General features: G+C 40.1%; 1 protein-coding gene across 1 annotated transcript in view; it reads right to left on the reverse strand.

Moving 5' to 3' along the window:
* Window positions 1–870: 870 nt before the first annotated feature.
* Window positions 871–23,569, reverse strand: part of tep1 (telomerase-associated protein 1) — a 28,949-nt gene continuing 6,250 nt past the window's right edge. The window contains exons 12-57 of the mRNA XM_084369952.1: window positions 23,103–23,295; window positions 21,550–21,832; window positions 21,296–21,457; window positions 20,897–20,953; window positions 19,834–19,958; window positions 19,535–19,600; window positions 18,865–19,008; window positions 18,442–18,733; window positions 18,195–18,316; window positions 17,576–17,689; window positions 17,206–17,323; window positions 16,529–16,720; window positions 16,247–16,434; window positions 16,020–16,158; window positions 15,723–15,902; window positions 15,475–15,567; window positions 14,968–15,103; window positions 14,384–14,543; window positions 13,919–14,052; window positions 13,733–13,821; window positions 13,102–13,216; window positions 12,906–12,932; window positions 12,597–12,819; window positions 12,328–12,448; window positions 11,113–11,237; window positions 10,920–11,019; window positions 10,545–10,700; window positions 9,123–9,332; window positions 8,861–8,917; window positions 8,530–8,665; window positions 8,025–8,084; window positions 7,125–7,376; window positions 6,802–6,953; window positions 6,481–6,588; window positions 6,272–6,376; window positions 5,933–6,062; window positions 5,708–5,793; window positions 5,446–5,572; window positions 4,883–5,013; window positions 4,659–4,780; window positions 3,737–3,886; window positions 3,491–3,590; window positions 3,047–3,158; window positions 2,840–2,922; window positions 2,592–2,696; window positions 871–1,372 (exon numbers count right to left, since the gene is read on the reverse strand). Of these exons, the coding sequence (XP_084226078.1) occupies window positions 1,253–1,372; window positions 2,592–2,696; window positions 2,840–2,922; window positions 3,047–3,158; window positions 3,491–3,590; window positions 3,737–3,886; window positions 4,659–4,780; window positions 4,883–5,013; window positions 5,446–5,572; window positions 5,708–5,793; window positions 5,933–6,062; window positions 6,272–6,376; window positions 6,481–6,588; window positions 6,802–6,953; window positions 7,125–7,376; window positions 8,025–8,084; window positions 8,530–8,665; window positions 8,861–8,917; window positions 9,123–9,332; window positions 10,545–10,700; window positions 10,920–11,019; window positions 11,113–11,237; window positions 12,328–12,448; window positions 12,597–12,819; window positions 12,906–12,932; window positions 13,102–13,216; window positions 13,733–13,821; window positions 13,919–14,052; window positions 14,384–14,543; window positions 14,968–15,103; window positions 15,475–15,567; window positions 15,723–15,902; window positions 16,020–16,158; window positions 16,247–16,434; window positions 16,529–16,720; window positions 17,206–17,323; window positions 17,576–17,689; window positions 18,195–18,316; window positions 18,442–18,733; window positions 18,865–19,008; window positions 19,535–19,600; window positions 19,834–19,958; window positions 20,897–20,953; window positions 21,296–21,457; window positions 21,550–21,832; window positions 23,103–23,295 (6,200 nt within the window). The 3' untranslated portion in view covers window positions 871–1,252. The remainder of the gene's footprint in view (window positions 1,373–2,591; window positions 2,697–2,839; window positions 2,923–3,046; window positions 3,159–3,490; window positions 3,591–3,736; window positions 3,887–4,658; window positions 4,781–4,882; window positions 5,014–5,445; window positions 5,573–5,707; window positions 5,794–5,932; window positions 6,063–6,271; window positions 6,377–6,480; window positions 6,589–6,801; window positions 6,954–7,124; window positions 7,377–8,024; window positions 8,085–8,529; window positions 8,666–8,860; window positions 8,918–9,122; window positions 9,333–10,544; window positions 10,701–10,919; window positions 11,020–11,112; window positions 11,238–12,327; window positions 12,449–12,596; window positions 12,820–12,905; window positions 12,933–13,101; window positions 13,217–13,732; window positions 13,822–13,918; window positions 14,053–14,383; window positions 14,544–14,967; window positions 15,104–15,474; window positions 15,568–15,722; window positions 15,903–16,019; window positions 16,159–16,246; window positions 16,435–16,528; window positions 16,721–17,205; window positions 17,324–17,575; window positions 17,690–18,194; window positions 18,317–18,441; window positions 18,734–18,864; window positions 19,009–19,534; window positions 19,601–19,833; window positions 19,959–20,896; window positions 20,954–21,295; window positions 21,458–21,549; window positions 21,833–23,102; window positions 23,296–23,569) is intronic.

A 23,569-nucleotide genomic window follows, 5' to 3' on the forward strand; every position in this document is an offset into this window, starting at 1 on the left:
AATATTACAATGGTATTTTACAATAATACAATATTTGCTTTCAATAAAGTAGCATAAAATGGAAATACTCAAGTAAAATACAAATCCCTCAAAATTGTACTTAAGCACAGTACAATCATCACTGCCCCCGTGTGAAAATGTGTTAAATTGAATTAATTTCAAACAGGATGTTGTTTAACTATTAATCATATAAATGGTGGATGTAACAATATTTTCATACAACTCAACTGTAAATGTTTAGTTCAGATTGGTCAAGTCTTCTTTAAAAGTTTGATTTCACCCAAAAAGGCAAATTCGGTCATTATGCACTGACCCCTGTGGTGGAGTTGAGTAGTCCACAGAACATTTCTGGAGCTTCACAGCAAAACAGCACTGCAGGATTCTCCTTAACAATTAAAGTAGCTGAGGAAATGTTTTAAAATATAACTCAAAATAAACATAAAGTGATCCATTCAGTTAAAAGAAATGCACCAAAATAATTGAACAGCCTGATTTTTAAGCACGAGCATTATATTTGTCTTTCCTCTTAGGGGAGGCTCATTGTCAATATAACAGAAGCACTTCGGTGCAGATAACAGAGTTGTAAAAGCATTAGCTGATAAGCTGTGTTTACATATCTGCCACTGATGTCTCGCATGTCTCTCCACAAAACATGTGTCAAACAGCAAGCACCACTTTGGTCTTCTACCTTTAAATACAATCATTCACTCAAATCTAGTAAAACAAGGCTGTCACCACCTCTGCTCTTGTCCCAGGAACATAAAAGAAATCAGAAATCTAATGCTGACAGATGTGTTAACAGGAAAGAAATATATATACACATTTCCAGGAGGTCGTCTCATTTTGCCCTTTGAAAACAACAACAAAGTGCAGATTTGAACATAATTTTAGTGTCAAAGAAAAGATGATTTATTTTACCTCTTTTTTCCACTTCAAGTGTTTCATATGCCACATTTCTGTTTCCACAAACAATTTTCAACTAAAAGAAAAAAATCAGCTCACACAAAACTGATATTTTCAAAGCTCAAACATACTTTTTATACTTTCTTGTTACATTTGCAAGTTTCACTTACTATCTAAATTAAAGGCACATGTAAACATAGATCTGTCTCCTTTTATGTGGAGTAAATAATTTGCCTTATGTTTTTTGTAAATACATTTAGTGGACATTCACTATCATGGAAGCAAAGAGGAAGCTAAACATTTGCTACATTTTCTCAAATGCTGAATTAAGTGTTTAGTATCTTGAGGATCATTCTTTCCAGGACAGGAAGTAGAGCTTTCCCTGCTCGTCACCACAGACCAGCTCGGTGGGTGTTTTAGGGTTCACCTCCAAATTCACGACAGGTCCTTCACACACAAACATTCCCACCTGCAGGAAGAGATAGAGAGCAGAAGGTGACAGTCAATGAAAGTCAGTTTAAAATAATTCAAATATTTAAAAAATGAAGGTGAAGGAATGAATCAGTAAGTTTGCTGCAGAAGAAGAGAACAGAACCTTTAGAATACGCTATGAAAAAGGCATATACTGACATGTAAAGTTTAATTTTGCTTTAAGAATATATTACAAAATATTATTAATGTACGTTTCGATAGAACAATGGTACTATATACTGATATGCACTTAAAAAATATATTAACTAACATATATTTTGCATATATTACTAGATATAATATTTTTTTTGCAAAGTATGCGTTAAATCTTTTGTACAATATATGAAAAATGTCAATAACCGATATATTTTGTCAATATATAGAGAATATATAATCTGATATTTTTAATAATGCATTGCAAACAAATTATTAAATATATACAGTATTTCAATACATATGAAGATGACACTAAGGTCAAACCTCAGTCTGTGTACAAACAAACTAAATAAATAGATAAATAAATAAAGAAACCATTAAATGCACCAAACATTATATTAAAAATAAGTGTAGGCAAATAATTAATGTACAAAATATGACAGATATTGATATTTCTGTTTTAATTTGCTTCTGTATTTACTTATCTTTGTAATAATCCTCCTATTTATTCACGTTTCCATTTAATTTTACATTTCATTTATTCATTTCTAAATTCACTTTTTTACATATTTATTTTTCTTTTCTTTTCCCTTTGCATTTTGCAAAAATAATAAACAAATAAATACATTCTATATATAATTCTACATATAAGGAAAATATAGTTCTATTGCAAAGAAATATATTTTGCTTTCTAGGTGTGAGTTAGATGAGAAGATTGATCCACTTTCTTATCCATTTGTTAAAAATGAGGCTAAAGGCAGCAGCAAGTTAGCTTAGCTTAGCATAGATACTGGCAACGGGGGAAACCGTTACCCTCCCTCTGTCCGAAGTTAATTAAATCCATCTACCAGCACCTCTAAAGCTCAATAATTAACACCATATATCTAATTTGACTTTTACCTTTGTTAACTTTGGATAGAGCCGTTTTAAGTCATTGCTAAGATAATTGTCTGCTGGCTTCATATTCAACGTACAAATATCTTCTCATCTAACTATCCACCATGGAGCGAGTAAGTATGTCTCCCAAAATGTCAGACTGTTCTGTGAAGACTGTGATGTACCTGCTTCTTTGTCTTTCTGTCCCACAGCTTCACTGTCCTGTCGTAGGAGGCGGAGATGATGATGCTGTCAGTGAGTCTCAGCACACTGATCCTGTCACTGTGGGCCTGGGGATAAAACATCACCATTAAAAAATCATAGCCACGTAGACGTGGAGTCTGCCGTATTTTTACTTGGACCTTTAAATTTAACAATACAAAAATATCCATTCTTTCTCTTTTGTTCTGTGTCAGAGTGTCTGAGCGCTTACAGATTTTCTGTTGCTCCATGTTGAAGGCTCAGGAGGCTGAATGAACCACATGTTGCCCTTCATGTCTCCACACACGACAAAATCTGAAAGAACACAGAAGACATTGGATAATAAACAATACAAATAAAAACAGTAGCAGTAGTTCAAGTAGTTATGGAAATGCATGAAGACAGAGTAGTAACTAACAGTTTTAGTTTTGTTTAGTACCTTCTTTCATCGTTACAGCTGATATCACGCTCCCTTTCTTCTCCTCATCATCGGTCTCCAGCGTTATCCTACTGAAAGCTGAATCAATGTGGCTTTTGGAGCCCATGGCAAACTGATGGAGGAGAGGACACAGGCAACAATCACATTTACTGAAAACAAAGTATGTGGTGCACTTCACTTGAGGTGACTGAGATGACTTCAGTTTTAACTGAAAGATTTGGACAGGTGAGACAAAAAGGAAATGTTCTTTTAACAACCTGATGTCATATTATCTAAACTGCAACAATGATGATATTGTTTTTCTATAAAAATATGAGCCAAGTAGTATTATCTAATTGTCAATGATACATTTTGCTCTTTATTAAATACTTCCAAGAGCTACAGCAAATATTTTTACTTTTAATATATGTTGTTTTATTAGAGTATTATAATTTAGAAACTCACAATGAAGCCAATATGAACTTCACCACCTTCTTCGCCCACCAGCCACATGCTTTTCTCATCGTTACGGATCATAGCCAAAATTCGGACACTGTGCTCCCAGCTGCAATACAGGCGAAAAAGAAACACCCTCAATGTAAAAGGAAATGAAACCCAACAGCACCTTATCATATCTATCTAATAAATTATTTTTTTCTACAGTCAAAAAACCTAATAATCATCAACTGATCATGTACTGTATGTAGTTACTGTGTGACTCTGTTGTGCCACGAGGCGTCGTCCTCCTCCTCAGGTGTGACGTTGAATAATTGTCCAATGCATGACATACCAATCAGGACTGAACAGTAGGTGAGGTGGATCACTGGTTTTGTCACTTTGTACGTGTTGACCTTCACTAGGCTGCAAGCAACAGGAGGGTAGAGCAGGACGGGTTAGTGCTGACAATCAAACTCATCAAAATTTATCTGCCGTCTCCACAGAAACAGCGCTCTCAATTCCTCAATTCTTATCACACGTGTTCTTAAAGTCAACAGACATACATCACAGTTTCCAAACATCAGCATTGAGCTGTTACAATATCTGGGAGGGTTCCTTAAACTTTGGCATTGCGTTGGGTTTCATTTTGGATCTTTGTTTAAGTGTGTGGGTTAATTACTGCAAGCATGTTTATAAGAAGTATACGTTTTGGTCAACTAGGCCTGGACAATGGGAATATGCACATTTTTCACATCACATTTAATGCTTTGTAAGACGTTTACAAGACCTCAACAGAGAAAATGTAATATCCTTTCCACAGCAGAACAAACACAGATTCAGGCTGGGTGAATTTTTTTAAATCAATCACAATATTAATATAGTTATTTTTCTAGTGTTGAAATTTTTCTCCTTAGAGCAAAGATATGCAAAATCACACGTTAAAAAGTCCTGTGACTTTGTGACATCACACTACGTCACCATGTCACATATTTGCATAATTTCTGCCTAGCGACTAGTTTGGCGAAAGAGGGGAAATACAGAGCTGCAGCACTGGACAGTTTTGGAAAACTGATGTGTTTTTTGAGCATTAAAGCATGTAAACCTATTCTAGTAATAACCCAAAATAAAATTATGAACCTGCACCAGGTTGGTGCAGCTGGTAGCTTAGTAGTGTGACTGTTTTGCTGTTGTTTACCTGGCGGTGCCGTGTTGTTTATTCCACACCAGCTTCCACACATCAACAACAGGTTTCATGTAGGCGACAGCAAACTGGTCGTCCGGCATGGAGCAGATTGCTGTGATGGCCCCATCTGAAGTCTGACACACACCCATAGACACACCATGTGAAAACATAACCAAAACATACATGTGTCCAGTATACACACATGTTTTTTCTTGTGTACTGCTGTATGTCTTCACCTGCTTTTGTCCAACCACGGTGTTGCGCTGCCATAATTTGAGCAAACCGGATTCATAACCGGCGAGAAGCAGATCATCTCTGGGAGAGAAGCAGAGAGCTGCGACTGAGCCTCTCTGTGTGGGAGATCCCTCTGGAAAGACAGAACACACATGTGAACTGGGGTACACTGTTTATTAACCAGGTAGTGTCTTCTTCACTAAGCAGCATCATGTGACGACTGTGAAGAGTAATATACACAGAAAAGAGTGTTTTCAAATATTAGGATGACCTGGAACATTGTGACTTGATTAATGGAAGATTGACACGATTATTTTGAAGACATGAACAAACTCTGACAGGTTGGTTTGGATGCAAAAAATGAAACATTTGGGTAATTTGTTCCTTCATCGCATAAAAGATGCTGGAATTTAACGTAAGTCAAAAACAAGGCAGTAAAGCACAGATTTCTTCATTGGAAAGATGCATATGCAGCATGATCAGTTGTATATTTGCATATCCATAAAGTGTAAAGCATAAAATATATCTTTATGGCATTATATAAAGGCAGAGTATCAAGTATTACGTTCTGTCCAACACCAGGATCGCAACGAGCAGTCTTCAGAAATAGTGTAGAAATCTGGGAAGCTTCCAAGGCAAGAAACTGCAGATACTGCACCACTGTGACCCTGGAAGGTCATGCTGTGCTCCACCTGAACGTGAAGACACAGAGAAATAAGACAGTGTCCACTCTGGTATTATTTCAAAAAGCACAAGGAAGTCATTGTTGCTCTGTATCTAGACTAAAAAACAACTAAAGGCAAAAACTTTGATCCTCACTGACAGACCTGTAGTGGTTTCCAGAGCTGCACTATGCCATCGTCAGACGCAATGAAAACAGTCATCTCTTCTGGGTTGACTTCTTTGGTCTTGTCTTAAAAACACAAAGCAGGATTTAAAAAACAAAACAAAACAAAAAAACTGAGCCTTGGACTCAGTGTTTTGTGAATTTAAGAGGGAAAGCAGCTTCAAATACTGACAGCATGCTTGTACTAATTTTCCAGAAAGCTTACCTGTATTTGGCAGGAGAGAGCAGTGATGGATACGCTGCTTGTGTGCAGCAATGTGGGAGATTTCTACACCTGTTTCCCAGGTCCAAACATGGAGCTGTCCCTCTGCACAGCCAGCGATCACATACTGACCCTGTACACAGAAACACCAAGTCAACACAAAACACTCCAATGAAGCTGAGGGTTTACTTTATGAAGACAGAATACAAAGACAGCTCAGACCTGCAGTTAAATCTCATTGAATCCACCAATACATCAATTAAATGCATAAAGGTCTTTCTGGAGAGAAAGAACCATCACATCCTGTATTCTCTCTGACAGACAGATGTGTAATTTGCTCACCACACAGCAGACAGATGTAAGAGGACTCCTCCAGGAGATTTCTTTAAGACATTCGCCTGCCTGCAGATCCCATAAACAGAGCCTCCCATCGTTTGAAGAGCTAATCTGGAAGAGAAAAGGGAGGCTGATAATGATCCCTTAACAGAGTATAGTTATATGACTTTCTCAGGTTACATTTCTTTACAACACAGACAGTAATGAAGATTTACCACACAGTCTGGAGTCCAAACACAGCCGGTGATCCAGTCTCTGTGAGAGTGAGGGAGCGACTTGGAAAGAGCAGGAGGAGACGCAGTAACATCCCACACCATCAGGGCCTGAAACAAAGACACCTGTCAGTACTGCGCTACACTGAACAATCATAGACTCATATATACAGTATCGATTAGTGTACCCCCTGCCAGTCATGCCCATGTTGAGGCATTTTCTAAACGTCCCTACAGCAATTGTTTTGTATTAATACAGTCAGTGTTTGCATCAGAAACAGAATCCTGATATTGTCACTACACTGCAGCTCAAACACATTGTACCTGATCTTTCCCACCAGACAGCAGCTGTCCACCGTCGGGGCTGAAAGCCAGACAGGTGACTCCTCCAGTGTGGCCCCTCAGAACTGCATGACCCTCTATACAGGGGTCTTCAGCCAGATCGCTCAGCAGCCACAGAAAAATGGAGCAGTCATCTAATTCAATGGGAAACACAGAGAATGAAAATACAGTAATCAGCAAAAAATGTCTTTTCTTTAAAAGCACCTTCTACCTGAGAAATACATCATGTTGCTTTAAAGAACATTATAGCATTTACTTCTCTGATGTTGAAGGACATTTCTTATAACACACTCAGTAACACTCACCTGAAGCTGAGGCCAGGTATGTGGAGTTTTGTGCTAATGCCAGGACGACGCCTGATTGGGAACCAAATAATCCCCACTCCTCCAGGCCTCCCAGCATCCCCTCCTCTCCTTCTTTTCTCTTCCACACCCTCACACGTTTGTCACTTCCTGCAGTCAGCAACAGCTCAGGTTCGTTCTTCTCCGCGTCCAGAACGACCCACAGCATGCACAGAATGGACACGTCAAGATATTTGGGGGCCCAAATCTTCTCAGCTACAATTAAAAAAGATATATTGAAAGTTTTTTGAGGTCTTTTGTCAGTTCAATTTGTCTGCTTTAATTTTATCCATATATACAGAGTACATATGTGAAGCGTTTTTTCCCCCATTTATTCGGATACTATACATTATTGTGCTGCTCGTACTCCACTATAATGTGTCTGCATAGCTTGTTTACTTTGTGATTTTTTTAAAAGCACATTGTATTCATTTTGTGAAATACTCATACAGGGTGGAGGAGGGTTAGGAAAGAAGTATACGCTCTTACTTCAGTCAGGTTATCTACTGTAGGTACGTTCATGTTTGGTGTCTTTGTTATTCAATATAATCTTCATTATCATATCAGGGCTTTGTTACAATTGTATCAGTTGCATATCCAACACGTTAAGGTGCATCTCTTTGCTTTGTATTTGTTGATTGATGTTATGAATATATTATCTTTTAATTTAGTGGCTAGGTGGGACCAGAGCTTCATCGATGTCCTCTTGGACGATGTGTTAGTTTGTGTTTTGTTTTTTCTATTGTTGTTGCAGTATGTTTATGTTGTCTGCTGTGACCAGACTGCTCTACTTCTTTTAATACTTTTTTTACACACTTAGTCATTATATCCACATTACTGATGATTATTTAACCGAAGATGTACCTTTTTTGACCCCCTGTGAGAGACATTCAATCCACGTCACTTCTTCCCTTGTTTCCTCCCCTGCAGTAACAGAGAAAATTATTCAGTTATTCAATTATATCAGGACAGAAAACTCCACAAAGATGCGGCCCTGTGTACTCGGGGAACGAACAGAGAGGCTTTTCACATTTGGTTTTGCCATCTGTCCCGAGTGACCCGATCACAAGTGGACAGCTTCAAGCCAGTCAATTCACACCTGGCATTAAATGTGTCTTGCTTGAGTGACCTCTTGTGATTGGCTCCCACTTCCCTGCTCTATATGCAAATAAACACCTACATCACCGCTTCAAACAGATACATCTTTTACACAAAGAAAAAAGATATGAAGCCATTCCCTCTGATTTTTCTTTTAGGCATTACTTGCATCTCTGTATTTGTTCCGTCAGACGGCGTCTTCCAGTGATTCAACCTAGTAAAAGGTTCTTTTTTTTTTAGATTTTTGGATATTCCTAGCACATAAACACACCTGTGTCAAGACTGAAGACTTTGAAGCCGTCCCCATGGTATCCTACAGCAGCATACTCTCCATTAACAGCCACACACAGAGCAGCGGGCCAAGAGGATACAGACTTCCGTTTCTTCAGAGGAGGCTCCAGCTGGTACTGAAAGATCAAATGAGATGATTTATAGAGGAAATACAGTGCCAAATGACAAAAAAATATATAGTTATTCTGATCTTTTTCAATCATGCCCTAACTGTATGTTTACACATAGACAATAGCTCAGCTTAAAAATTATGAAGATGAGCTAAGCAACATGAAGTTAACACTTATACATAAGATAAATGAGGAGCTTACTTCATCATTTATAAATGCAGTGTCTGCACGCCCAAGTCCCCCTGACCAGAGCTGGACCTGTTTGACAGAAAGACAAGAAGGCATAGAGAAAAAGGAGTTGGTTCATTTAAAAAAAAGTGACAAGAAGTTTCAACCAACACTGAAACAGTCCAGATGGGTAAATAGCACTGAAGGTAAGAGTAAAAAAAACACAAGGTGAATTGTCCCTTTAAGTTTAATTTCTCTGATCTTGGTTCAGTATGTACACGCAGCAACGACTCACCATGTGATCAGAGCCGGCGCTCAGCAGCATGCTCCCTTCACACAGGAAGGTGAGGGCCTCCGTGGCTCCGGAGTGAGCCTGGAAACATCCCACACAGGTGGAGGTGGGCACTGACCACACCCTGACCTCTCCAGACATGTAGCCAGAGCAGAGCATGGAGGAGGAGGAGAAGGAGAGACTGCGCACTGAGGACTGGTGACCGGACAGCGACTGAGAGAACAGAGAGAAGAGAGATGGTAATTGTGTATTAAAAAAACAGCAACAATGGTGATCATCTACCCACAATATTGTAGTTTCACCTTGATGGCTTTCCTCTCTTCCCACCTTTTTCCGTAGGCAGTGCAAATAAAATCCTAATTTTATTTTTTCTCTCTTGCTCCCATGTGCCTAATTATATCCTACTGAGAAGGCCCAGGGCTCTGCTCATCTTGTGTTCAAGTACTATAATGGTAATAGCTGAGAGGTAATTTTCTGAAATGGGCTTTTCTGTACAGTACTTGCAGAGTTGCTCTTGGTTAATTGAATTGTTTTCTTTATTAAAACAACATTATGTAACTTTTTTGCCTTAAAATAGCTTCAGAATCATGCTGATGGTACAGTGTCTTGTAATAGGGTGAATGGTGTCTCTGTCTCAGCCTCTCCGCCCCCCATCACTTGTTTCTGCACTATGTAACTTCAGTGAGAGGGTAGGATCACAGCGTTACAGACATGTTTACTTCAACATACAAGTTTTCAACACATAACACTGATGTAATGAGTTTTGTTTATAGGTAGTACCTACATTAAATATGACAAATTGTTACAGACCTGGGAGTTGATTTTACGACAGTGGTGTTGCGCTCTGAACCTGCAGGGGGCGCCAAATCGCACAACATGCCAATTTCTACATAACGTTGCCTTAAAGTAACAGTGGATTATATTGCAATAACAGTATAGGAGACAACCAAACCTGCTCACAAGAAGTCAGAAGGAATGTCTTAAAGCAGTATTTTGCCTTGTTATGGCTTTATTACATAAGGCAGCAACAGGAAGAGAAAGCAAAGGGGATGACATGCAGCAAAGGGTCACAGGTTGGACTCGAACTCTGGGCTGCTATAGTGAGGATACAGCCTCTGTACATGGGGCGCTTGCATTACCAACTAAGCAACCGGGGCTCGCTTTGTGAGGAATCTATAGGTAATGAAACATATTTGTAACTGAATTAGTGGAGATTTTGTAAGACGCTTTTCTTCGATAGTACTGTCGGGGAAGAAGGAGTATTTCCAACCGCTCCCTCCAAGCAGGTAGCCCTGTTGAAATGGAAATGCAAATCCCTGTTGTGCTGGACTGACGTGCCGAGTCAAACTGAGTCGAGCAGAGCCAGCATATGTGTACGGAAAAACCCCACATGACTTTCTTTGGCCTCTCCTCATGGTAACTCACCGCTTGAGTTTTATTCTGGAGCCAGTTCCATATAATCACATCTCCATTCCAGCAACCAGCAGCCAGCAGGTGATCCTCAGGGTCAAAGGTCACACAGTTCATAGGGGCAGAGCCGAGCAGGGACGCTACCTCATGACCTTTAGTCGAAGACCACACCTGATAGATGAAAAACATTCAGTCAGCATGATTAAAGAAGATTACTGTTGACTGTGATTTGTAAAAAGTAGGGTCTAGTCTTCCCTGTACCACATAAAATAAAAACACAAAAATAATAGGTATTTAAAAATCACACAAAATAAAAGGAGCAAGAAATAACCAAAACACAAACACCAGAAAAAGGAACTGATTTTCTAATGTGATTTGTTTAAGACTAACTTTAAGCATGGAGTCCAGAGACACAGTTGCAAGGTGCTTCATGTCTCCAGTGGTGTCACTTGCTGTTATCGCATTAGTGTGGGCATTAATAAGAGCAGTCCTGCAAGGAACACAAGTCAGTTAACTCAAACATCATTAGCCTGTGCTGTATCTCAAGAATCTAATGGTTAGTTCAGTCTGAGGTGTATTTAACCTGCTGCCACTCTCGATGTCCCAGATCTCTACTCGTCCATCAAAGGAAGTGGAAGCGAGACGTCCATCCTTCAGAAAGACGGAGCTTGAGATGCCGTCGCAGCTGCTCACCAGCGATTTCACTTCCTGTTCACATCCATAAGAGTGGGATGTTAGACTTTTTCTTCTCAGCACTCAGCATTATTCTCAGATATAAAACATGACACATTAAAAATTATTGTGTTTACGTGCATGACAATACATTTCTGCAGGACTGAGAATCCTTAAACATCATATATCCACCTTCTTCGTAGCCCCCATGATACCCTGCACAAATTATGGGTGCGACTTCCGGCACATTCAGTGACTTCACTGGAACCTGCCACCTCTATGGTAACAGGTCGCTAATCGTCTTTCATTGAGCGTTTGGTACAGTGCATCGTTCATTCATGAAGAACTAGGTCAGCAACTTTATCAAGTGAATACTACTAACAATATTTATGATTTTTATTTACCTTGGAATTTAGAAATCGGAGCTGGGAATGACATTAAACCCGAGTTGACTGCTTTCCAGTACAAGTTGGAATATCAGTTCTAGCAGGTTAGAGATTGTTAGCTATTGTTTACAGTACCAGTTGATTAACAACGTATCATGTGGCACTTTACACCGAAGCAACGTGTCCACAGACTGGAGTTGGACAGAACTGTTTGTAAGACTGATTTAATGAAACACAAATAAGACATAAGTGCTACTAAACAATATCTTCTTCAGCTTTCACAGCTGTTGATTTGCGAAGCAGCCATCTTGGATTCTGAGGTTGGGGTTGGTGAGGGGTGTCTGACTTTTTGAGTCTGAAATCCAAATTCAGGGGACGTTCTATTTGAAAGTGCAGCCTTGGAACTTGGAAATTCTGACTTGGATATCAATAAATTCCTGGATTCGTCCCTGAGAAAGAAATCTGATTACTGAGATTACTTTCCACATTGTTACCGAAGTCCACATACAGGAAGCGTGTTGCAGACTTTCTGTGCAACCTGATTTCATGTGTGCACGTAAATGTTCTGACTGGGAACTGCGAATGAATAAACATGTAAGCATGTGAAGTCTATAAATGGTCAGGATTGCTTCTCATTTTCAAAACAGAAACCATTAATACAAACCACCCAGTTAATCTACAAGGCCTTCAAATGTATGACAGGATGAGGAGACATTTATACTAAAAAAATATCTTCATACCTGTCCGGTCTTTGTGTTAAAGAAATGCAGTGTTCCCTTGCTGGTGCCAACCACCATCTGCTCTTCATCTGAGCTCAAAACCAAACAGGTCGGTTCAGAGGAGAAGGTCGACACAAGCTTCCTGCAATGAAACACACAAGACCATCAACACATATCAAATTAAAACACTCAACATACAAGGCTGACAAAGTCATTCTCAATGACAAAAAGTGGATTTGGGGAACACTTCTACACAGTTCTTCTAACCACCCAACAGACATCCTTCTCACCTGAGCTCTTGAAGTTTCTCCTCATAGTCATTGTTCAGCCACTCGATTACTCGGACTCCACCTTTTCTAACCAGGCCTTGTGCCCAGGTGTGAGCAAAGGTCTCAGGAGACTCGCTGAGGGCTTGCTGAATGCAAAGAGCCGGCCAGGAGGAGAGCAGGAAGGAGTGGCGCTTCAGGAAACTCCAGCACTCCAGCAGATTTAGACGACCCTCGAAGCTATCATCTAAGAAAACAAAGAGAATTTTTTATGAAGAAGGAATTCAACACAGATGAAAGAAAATTGCGAGAGATGTATTTTTAAGCACTTACATGGCTGCACACTCTTGCTTTTGTCATCTACAAGAAAGGCAAAATTTCACAGGATACAAACATTAGGCTTTCATTCATCAACAAATTCAAATGAATGTAGGTGCACACAAGACAATGTGAAGGATTAAAGATTAAAGGATTAAACTGTTACAAGATGTTAGCACATTTATCATACAGCATTGTCATTCACACTCACCACAGGAGCTGTAGATCTCAAGGAGGTGGTGCAGGAGGCCGTGGCGCACATTAGCATACAGGAAGTAGTAGCTGGCGAGCAGGGAATAAAGTGCCTCCAGTTGGCCACTTTGAATCTGAAAAAAGCAAAAAGAAAGGAGTTCAAATCTACAGGAGATATTATGAGTAACTGTGGGAGGATTTCTTTGACTAAGATGCACAAAATCCTTCTGTAAAAAAGTCCTGATTGATAATTCACAGACAATAAAGAGCTTTGACAAACAGTATCTTAAAAACTATATTTGAAAAACTCAACAACAATGTCTCTTTCCAGAAATCTTGAACCAGCTACTCAAGAAAATCCACAGACTTTGTTGTGAGCAGTTTCATTTAGGAATTTATTTCCTTTTTGTATCGTTGCACTCATGGACAAGAGGCTTGTGTTTGTGACAGTGCAGGATGTAAAAATGAGGCACATGTGACCATAAGTGTTAAGGATTTCTCATTGTTACACCAGGGTTTTTCTTTAGTGAAGACGTGTACAGTGTTTGTTTTCTGTATTGTGAGATTGTTTAGACTATAATTTGTTTACAGTACTTTTGCTCATGTTGCTAAACTTTATATGTTATGTGCGGTGACGGGTGACGACTAACCAGGTTGGACGGCAGCTGCTCGACAGAGCTGGCCTCACAGTGAAGGAAGGTATCTGTGCCCTGCTGGTCAGCTAGTGCCCACAGATGACCTGTATAAATAGACAGTACAGTGACACAAGATTAACTGAGATATACCGTGAACTGTACTTACTTGAACTGATTTATAAGACACTGTGTGTACTTTACCTGCCAGAACGAGGTGAGCTCTGGTTCTGTCAGTTTTCGCTGGGAGGAGAAATTCCTCAAAGGCGCTCCTCACCTCCCGATTGTTAAGAGCCAGCAGGCCGTCAGTGTCGCGGCAATGAGATAAACCAATCAGACTGCAAATAGTGATCCAAACAGGTTTAATAACTTTTTGTCCTTCAGGATTGTTTGAGATTATTCCCTGGAACATAAAGAACATCTAACAGCACACATTCGGTATAAACCATTTTGGTGCATTCAATTTTAGTGGAAAGAGAAATATGTATTGGAAAAATAAAAACTGAATTAAATTCAATCAACTTATAGAACATGAGAAAAAAAACATTGTTGGAGTTGGAGATTAATTTTCACATGCTGCCACAGTCTGCTGGAAGAGATCGTTGTCCAAGACTTCCTTGGCATCCTTACTTCTTGCTGTTTTGCTTTCAGCGCATGTGGGATTCATACCTTCTCAAACTCTGCACCATGTGTGTGAAAGGTGCCATGGGGATACGTCCTTTGGGCTTCCTGGACAGTTGCAATACTTTCTGCCATGTGACCTGTTCGTCCCGTGACGAGAGGTCACCGCATGTGTTCAGCACCGAGTAAAAGTCGCTCTCCCTCAGGCCTGTCAATCAAGAGAACATTGTGAGGCAAACAAAAACAGTTACAGATTACCTAGAGAATTTTTCATTGTTAAATAATCTCAGAAAATGGGGGTAAATGTCAATACATTTTTTCTCAAGCCAAAGATGACATCCTCAAATGTATTGTTTTGTCCACAACTCAAAGATACTGTCATAGAGGCAGTCATTTCACAGTCTTTTAAGAAGCTAAATCAGAGGACTTTGACTTTTTCTTTCTTAAAAACTTACTCAAACCAAATAAATTGATTATCAAAATAATTGAGCATTAATACAATAGTTGACAACTAATTGATAATCGTTGCAGCTCTACTAGCATCTGCTGTGTTGAGCTACCTGGAAATTTACCCAATCTAGCACTTCATCAAGTTTAAAAATAATGCTCTAAATTGCGTTAAAATGTCTTACCAGTGGTGCTGACAGTGAGTGCTGCCAGAGCCCAGCGGAGTCCCAGCAAGCCTCTGTACTGTGAGCAGAGTCTGTCCAGGCTGTACTGCACCAACTGGCTTAAAGACTGAGGCAAGTCCTCGAGGCTCTCCTTCAACTAAGACACAAAGAGTACGTTATAAGTTGAATATCATTGGTAGCAGCACTACCGCTGGGTATCGAACTTTTTATGGCACTGACTGAATTGCCTCGATACTATTGAGTATCGAAATTTTTCATTAAATACCAAATTTAAATGCCTTAGGAGTTCATCTCATCTGCATCAGTGAGCCAATAAGCATGCTGCATGCTTGTTGCACCAAAATCTAATAGTGCTATAGAGTGGCTGTCTTGAGGCATGCAGGAAAAACACTAGGTTGCACCCAGTGATGAGGCTCACCACGTGTATGTCTAATGTAATCTTTTGTTCAAATGGATTTCCTTAAATTGGTATCGGTCGAAAATTTAAAGAAAAAAATGATATTAAACCTTATCAAAGGAGGCATAGTTCCTCAGGTCTTCACAGGCCAGGTGCAGGTAGAGAGGAGTCACTGCTCCCTTCTTCATTGTCAGGATCTGGAGCTGGACAAGCAGGCAAAGCAAAGTTTGATGTTTCTTTACTATGTATTTTTTTAATTTTTTCCTTAAAGAGTGTCTGTTATCAGTATCAATGGCAGAATCATGCACTGAAAAAGGCATGACAGAGTTCACAAAGTAGGCTAACACCATGTAAGAACCTGGTTGTTGAATGCAGAGTCACTGAGTTTCTTCCCGAAGGTGTCCAGTCCCTTCTGAACTATCTCCCTCCGGTCCGGCATGGTAAGCTCTCCCAGCGCAATCAGGACATCTTTTTTTGTCTTGGTCAGGGTTTGTGACTGTGCTGCTTTGCCTGTGGCGCTCACAACTAAACACACATTCTGACAAGAAAAAGAGAATCTCAGTTTTACTGTTTCAGAGAAATTCAGTGGGTATAATTTTAATGTCCAAACCAAGCAGAGTTATAAAGATCAACGTTTTCTGTCCATGTAACTGACCAATGGAATCTGCTGTGGAATCCAATCCAAGATGCGTTGACCTCTGCTGTCTTGGACAAGATCCACCCCATCAACGAGCAGCACCAGAGGTTTTTTCTTCATGTCACTCAATCTGCAGTGAAATTCTGACAGCAAATCTCTGTGATGACAGGAAATAGCTGTTAAGTTTATAGACAATAAGATGTAGCTGTAAATGGTGACTCAAGGAACATTTTAAATATAGCTACTTGTAAGAATGGGGAAGAGGTGATTCCTTTTCAGCATCTTCCATCTTCCTCAACCACTGAACGAGGCACTGAAGCAGGTTTTCCACAGAGCGTGCTGCTTGGCTAGCAGCTGTAGAGTAGGAGAAGACGTCACAGACAAGGTTTTTCTTAGACTTTTCTCCAGTTCTGAGGGTGTCTGCTAGAGCAGCCTGCGTGGAGAGAGATAAAACATGGGTTTCTATGGAGAGAATTTACACTCAGGTAGAAGAATAGAATAAAGTAGAATTTGTTTGAGAAATCTACCATGAAGACAGTTTTGCCCTCTCCAGGTCCTCCCTCCACCACCATCATCCCTCCTTTGGTCTGGAGCTGCTCCACTATAGCCACAGCCCCGGCCAGCAGCTTCGCCCTGCCAAAGAACTGCCTCTGCAGCGCCCCCTGGTGCACCTCCTGCTCTGTCACACCGGACACAGGCTCGGCCTCGGCCTCCTCCTGCTGTGTGGAGAATAGACAGGAGTTTATTTGTGATCTACTGTATATTAGCTCTGTTGACACATGTTGACATTTTTGACAATGATGAAACTAAAATAAAAAAACGTTGTTTTAGTGCCTACCACCAGACTACAGAGTAGCTACTTTCCTCAGGCTGTGAGACTACTTAATTCACCCTCACTACTTAATTCACCCTCACTACTCCACCATGAAAAATATTTTTAATTTTATGACCGACCCGGTGACAGGCATCTCGAATAATTGTAACTGTATACTGTAGAAATAGCCAATCTTCTCACTCATGGTCTCATTTGTTTACGCAGGTCATATAGAGGCATCAGCGCTATAGTACGACTGTTTCTTAACCAGTTAAAAGTTCCCTTAAGTACATTTGACTAAATGAGTTGAATGCGTCTTCCACCACAGAGCTAATTTCGGTTAATGAGGTGTTTGGAAATTAAACTGATTGAACTGTCAGAGTAACTCACTTCCACAAACTGCTTCTCTACAGCAGTCCACAGGTCCTCCAGCACTGCTTTACCAAAGTCCTCCAGGTTTTTCAGATACGGTTTCCCGTCCATTACTCCTCCCCATGCACATGGGTAACTATGACAGAAAAACAGAGGCCTCAACTAAAAAGGCACTTAAAATGTTGTAGTGGCTTCATTTCAGAATGCTATATGCTAGTTTTCTTAATAATATTGTACTTCACCTGTCAATACTGAAAAACCGTAGATTAGGTCTAACAAATGCTACATTAAAAATACTTTTCAAATAAGTATTAAATGAGTAGTGTCCTAAAAGTTAACTTTTGTTTTTCAGCTTCAGTGCAGTTAAAAAGTGACCAAGATAACTCACTTCTCAGTGACCTTGACTTTACTGTAACGCATCCTTTTCTTGAGAGAGGCCATTTTAGACTCAGTCTCCTTTGATTCAGGAACAAAGTCAGATCTCCAAGCCACAGGAATTGATCTGAAAGCAACAAGAAGAAAATTAAATTAAAAAAAAAATACTTACAAAAAATTTTGACTTCCAGCAAAACAAACAAAGCATTCGCACCCTCATCCTGGTATAAATTACAGAGTCATCTTAAATTGGATTATCTCCCAAGTATGGAAGATTTTAAAGCTAGGATCAAGGACTATTTGACTACTGCATGCACATGTTCTCTCACCGAACGCAGCTGGTGATTATACTGTAATGATGTGATTTGCCAAACTGTTTTAGCTGTCTTTATGTTTGTTTTGTTGTTGTTGTTCAAGTGTGTATTTTATGTGGACCTATTGTGCTGCTCTCTTGGCCAGGACCCCCTTGCAAAAGAGATTCTGAATCTCAATGGGATTATTCCTGGTTAAATGAAGGTTAAATAAAAAAATAAATAAAATAAAAAAAACTTTAGAAAAGTTAATGGAAAAGTTAATAGAAAAGTTAAAGGAAAGTAAATAGTGATGTGTGAATGTGAGTATGTTTTGCATACTTGATGATGTTTGGATCTCTGAAGTAGCAGAACAATCGCTGGTGCGCTGTGTCGGGGTAAAGAGCCTCAAACTGACGGATCTCCATCTCTGTGATAGACAGGCCTGCTGGGGCCGACGCCAGCTGCACACAAAGAATAAAATGATGCTTCTGTCAACATTCAAAAGAATTCATTTTTTTAAAAGGTAGTTTGATTGTAGTCTCAATTTTAATAAAACAGCCACAGGACACAGCATCAGTACTCTCACCCAGCTGTGCTGCGGCAGGTCGGGCAGGACAGGTTTGGGAGGCACCAGGCCGTACCTCTCCCCCAGGATTCCTATCATCATCTGGCTTCGACACACCTCCGACAGGCACAGCTGGGCGGCCCGTTCTGACTCTTCCTCTGTCACACCCCAGCGCAGCTCCACCTCCTGCAGGTAGAGGCAGTGTGATGCGGCGCGGCGCCGGAGCTCAGGGAACACGCTCCGCACCAAGATGTCGCGCTCGCTGTGCATGTCTCTGAAGGTGGAGGAGATAAACACGCGTACACCTCGCCACCTGAGGGCAGAGGCAGGAGTTGGTGTTAAACTTGTGAGGAAAAGGGAGAACAAAAAAGGTCTCGGACAGTAGACCATCTATGTGAAAAAAAACTGCTCAGACCCGCTTCTTTGCCGTGAGATAAAACTTACCTTAACTTGGGGCTGGCTGGTATTGCCACAACAGTATTTGTGGCCTCAGGGCTTTTAGCTCCGTCTGGTGGTGGGATGTTGTACAGTTTGTCTAAACGCTCTACATGGTCCAGCAGCCTCGACGATCCTCGTTCTGCCACAAACCTGGTCACATATACATAGAAATAGTTACAAATTGAGGGAAATACGCTTATTTGCTTTCTTGAAGAGAATTTGATGAGAAGGTCGATACCACTCTCATGTCTGTAAGATAGATATGAAGGTAAAGCCAACAGCCAGTTAGCTTAGCTTAGCATAGAGGCTGCAAAGAGCGGGCGACAGCTAACCTCCTGTAGTTGAAGGGTAGCAAAATCCACAATGACAGCAGCTCTAAAGCTCATTAATTGACATGATATTGTGTTTGTTTAAATCATACAGAAATGTCGGACTTCCTGGTGATTTGCTTCAGTTTTTGTTTTGATTAAACAAACAACATATGAGGTGTTAATTAGTACGCTTTAGAGATGCTGGTAGGTGGGATTTGTTTCCAGCTGGCTAATGCTATGCTAAGCTAACAAGCACCTGACTCCATCTTCAAGAGTGATCCATCATCTCATCTAACTTTCAATCAAGCAAATAAGTAAGTAAGTAAATAAATTTGTGGATTAAAATGTGAAAGCAGACACTTTACCTCAGCATTTGTTCACTGAAGCCTACCAGGTTCACACGGTTCCTGTCAGTAGAGGACTCCTGTCCTCTGCAAGTAGTCAATACAACAATAAATGCAATCAGAATAAGTTAGAAACAGGAAGGAAACCAGAAACCAGCTGAGTACCTGTCTATGCTGAAATAATGTAGTTAGAAAACACAAAATGGTCAATCTTAAGTTCCACCAGTGACTGTGATTGGTTTGAGCGCAACTTTAGCTTCCCAGTAACGTCTGTAAGACACAGGAGAAATAGCAGCTACAGCAGCGGTTTGGAGCATTACCTGTCTACTGACAAATTCATTTGCACCATGAGTACTTTGTTGTTCATTTCCTTCATGTATTTGTTGATGGTCCATTGGATCCCATGATCAATCCAGCCCTCAGTCACCAGGATGATGTTGTCCACCTAAGTTACAAAAGCATATGATGTCTGATGTCAAGGGTGACAAGAAGGTGTCCTGTACTGTCATCTAAAGCAGAGTATCAAGAGCATCAAAGAAGGTACTGTGCTGCCATTCTGAAAGTTGTGCAACCTGCAAAGTATATAATAAATTAAACATGTCTGTTTTTTTTATTTATGTTTTGTCTATTTGCATATGTCTTGTTAAGGTGGCCCTGATATCTCAGGAATGCATGTAGACCTCTAAACTTCACCTGCTATTTCTTCTCCAAATAGCTTCCTCTCTTACAGACTCAGTTATCTGATAAATGTGCATGAGTGCGCTGTTAGCCAGTTCCATTGGGTGCTTCACATCTATCATAATTGTTTTTATTAACACTTATAATTCATGGCTAATGAGAAAACATAAAATATCCGTCTTGGCAGCTGAGGTGGGAAGTAACGATGCACAAATACTTTACTAGTACTAAGTACTTAAGCACTTAAGTCAATTTTTCAGGTAACTGTACTTTACTTGTGTATTTATTTTTCTGACAACTTTTGACTTTTCCTCCCTACATTTGAACACAAATATCTGTTCTTACTACTCCTTACATGTTCAAAACAGGCTTGTCTTTCAAAGCATATCAAGCACCCCGGACGTAGTAAGAGGAAACAACATAAGGTACCTATCAAGACAGAAACAGACTTGAATGGGGAGAAAGGACCTGGCAGTGTCTCGTATCTGCGGAGACCCTGCAGCCCATTTTCTTATTTTCTCAGTTTGTTGCTGCTCGGGATGCTTCAGCAACCCAAAATGTGGCTATATGATGTCCTGGGAATGAGACTCAATCATCACCTCTCTTTCTGGTGCAATTACAAACAGCTTGGACTGTTTTAATCATAAAACTCAGAATAATCAGCCAGACATATAAAAACATATACGTATATAGAAATAAACCTACCTTGTTTGTCTTGTTGAACACTGTGGGGAGGAAATCATTCTCTTCATCAACGTGTGTCTGTAAAAAACAAAAAGTACTTAATAAATCAATGAAGAAACTTCCATCAAAACAGGGCAATTCTACCAACATGGTAAATGGACTTGCATTTCTATTGCGCTTTTCTGACAACTCAAAGTGCTTTACAACACTTGTCAGATTCAACCATTCACACACACACACATTCATACACTGATGGCGGAGGCTGCCATGCAAGGTGCCAACTGCTCATCAGGAGCAATTTGGGTTTCAGTATCTTGCTCAAGGACACTTCGACATGCAAATACAATTCTTTAAAAATAGGATGACAAGAACTTCATTACATGAAATACAAGAAGGATTCCACAGTAAAAAACAACAAACCCTCTCTGTGTTTATTTGCTTCATCACAGTCCTGACGTTATCCAAAAGAACATCAGACTTCAGCTCGAGTTCTTCACATCTATACCAATTCATTAACAAGAGGTGACAGTCCTCAGCACTGCTGGCAATCATCAGAGAGAGCAAAACTCCCACCTCCATCATCTGAGAAAATGTTAAAATACGGAGAGATCAGTATAAAGTCAAATAGCTCATATACTCAATGATATTGACAATAATAAAACACAGGCTCTTACAGAAGGAGCAAGCTTGTCATCCACTTGCTTTTTCCTCATCTGTCTGCTTGGGGGCTCATTGCCTTCCCCATCCTCGTCCTCCTCCTCCTCCTCGTTCTTTTGCTCAGGGTCTGGTGGGAGGCAGAAGTCGTGCCCCTTAGTCGGTTCTGTGTCCATGTGATTACCTAGCAGGATAACGGTGCGTCCAGGGAGCGGGGGCAGGTTGTGACGACAGGAGATCTGGACCGCCGTCTCCAGAGCTTTGCGGTAACGGTCCAACAGATCAATAGTGTACAGCCTCTGACTGGATGAAAGCACAGACACAGAAAGAGTTATATTATAGAACTGAGTATACTTTCTTTTTAATCCAAGCAGATGTGATCTTATCAACAAATTCTCCAGCAAAGCGAAAAACTGTGCGCATTGTTTTTAGCTTGTTTTTTTGTTGAGAAGCGGTTTTGTTGTGATGTTTTTGTGCTTCCCTAAGATCACCTATCAGGCAGCTCAGTTTCAGTTCCTATAGGTGCTGCTCACTGCTTTCCCTGATCAGTCATGGTTGCTTTTTCCTGGCGAAGAACTAACAGACACTCTGCTGTCACTGATGCCCCAAAAAGCTGTAATCAACTGTGAATATTCATAATTGATATTGTGCTGTATCAGCTGCAGACAACAAAAAACTGATTTTGTACAGCTTTATAAGAATAAAATTCAAGCACTTTCAAGGTACCCAAGCCTTCATCATCACATCTAAATTGTTACTATAAATGCGTTTGCGATTAAGTTTTAAGATTTGTTTTTATACCCACATCAATCAACATATATTGTCACTTGGTTTATTTTTCTAGCTGTCCATATTTAATTTAACTGTATGTTTTGATCATGATCATTTAAAGGTTAACTCCACCAATTGTACACATTAAAGTGTGTTTACAGGTCTTGGGGAGTACTACTGCATATGTGAAAAAAGTTTTTAAAAGCCTTTTGTGGCTCCTGCATGTAATCTAAAAATTGCCTCCAGTGATATCATAGGCTAAGTTGCATCAAGGTTAACGTAGGTGCCAGGTTTTGGAAAGCGGTCCACTGACCAGCATTGTACTCCTATAACACTATTGGACTCAGTATTGACAGTTTAAAAACAAATGATCAAAGTCGATACAACAGAACCAGAGATATTGTCTTTTTTATTCCACATATTCTTCTTCCTTTTCAAAACCTGGCGCCTGCATTACCCACAATGCAACTCTGCCACAGAGTGACATCCCTGGAGGCAATTTATCAGATTACATGCAGCTTCCTCTGGAGCCACAAAAGGTTACCCTTTAAGGCGACACCAAACAAATCATTTCATTTAAAAATGTATAAGATATTTGTTTCACATGAATGATTGTGTAGATGGAAGACCAGATAATGTTGAAAATCAAGCCTATTCCTTAAAACAAAGGTAAAAATTTAGCATTGTCCAAATGTTCAAGACCTTGTAGGAACCCTAAAAAACAAATGTGGGTTTATATTTAAAACAACATTATGCAGAATATTGGAGAAAAAACAATGAAACTCAAAGGACATTTTCATACTTGGCCTTTAGGTACTGGGCCCTCTTCATTCGGTAGAGTCGACGGACAAAGGGCACTCCAAGTGCCACCCTGATCCTACTCCTTGGAGCCTTATTCCACTCCAGACTTCTGAAGCGCTTGCTCTTGGGAATCTTATTCAGGATTTCCGCCAGGGTCGTAGCAACAGGAGGGATTGCTTTCTGTGATGCAGAGGCTGGAGGACAGAGAGGCAAAGAGGTGGTTCTGTCTGTTATTCTTCTTTTTTACTTTAAGGTTTGACTGATATGTTACTTTATCAACATATTTTGGTTTAATATTAAAAGTTGATCAACCATATGAAACACTGCTGACATTATAGGATGAGGCTGTCGTTATTCTACACATTTTTCATGTTGTAAAAAATCTCCATTAAGAGCCAAAACCGACAATGTAAGTCCGTCTTTCAATAATTCAGCTGAGTCGGGTCCAAGCCCACTGGTTCCTACTGA

This window comes from Pagrus pagrus (genome assembly GCF_965226575.1).
Source record: "Pagrus pagrus genome assembly, chromosome: 12".
Classification (NCBI taxonomy): domain Eukaryota; kingdom Metazoa; phylum Chordata; class Actinopteri; order Spariformes; family Sparidae; genus Pagrus; species Pagrus pagrus.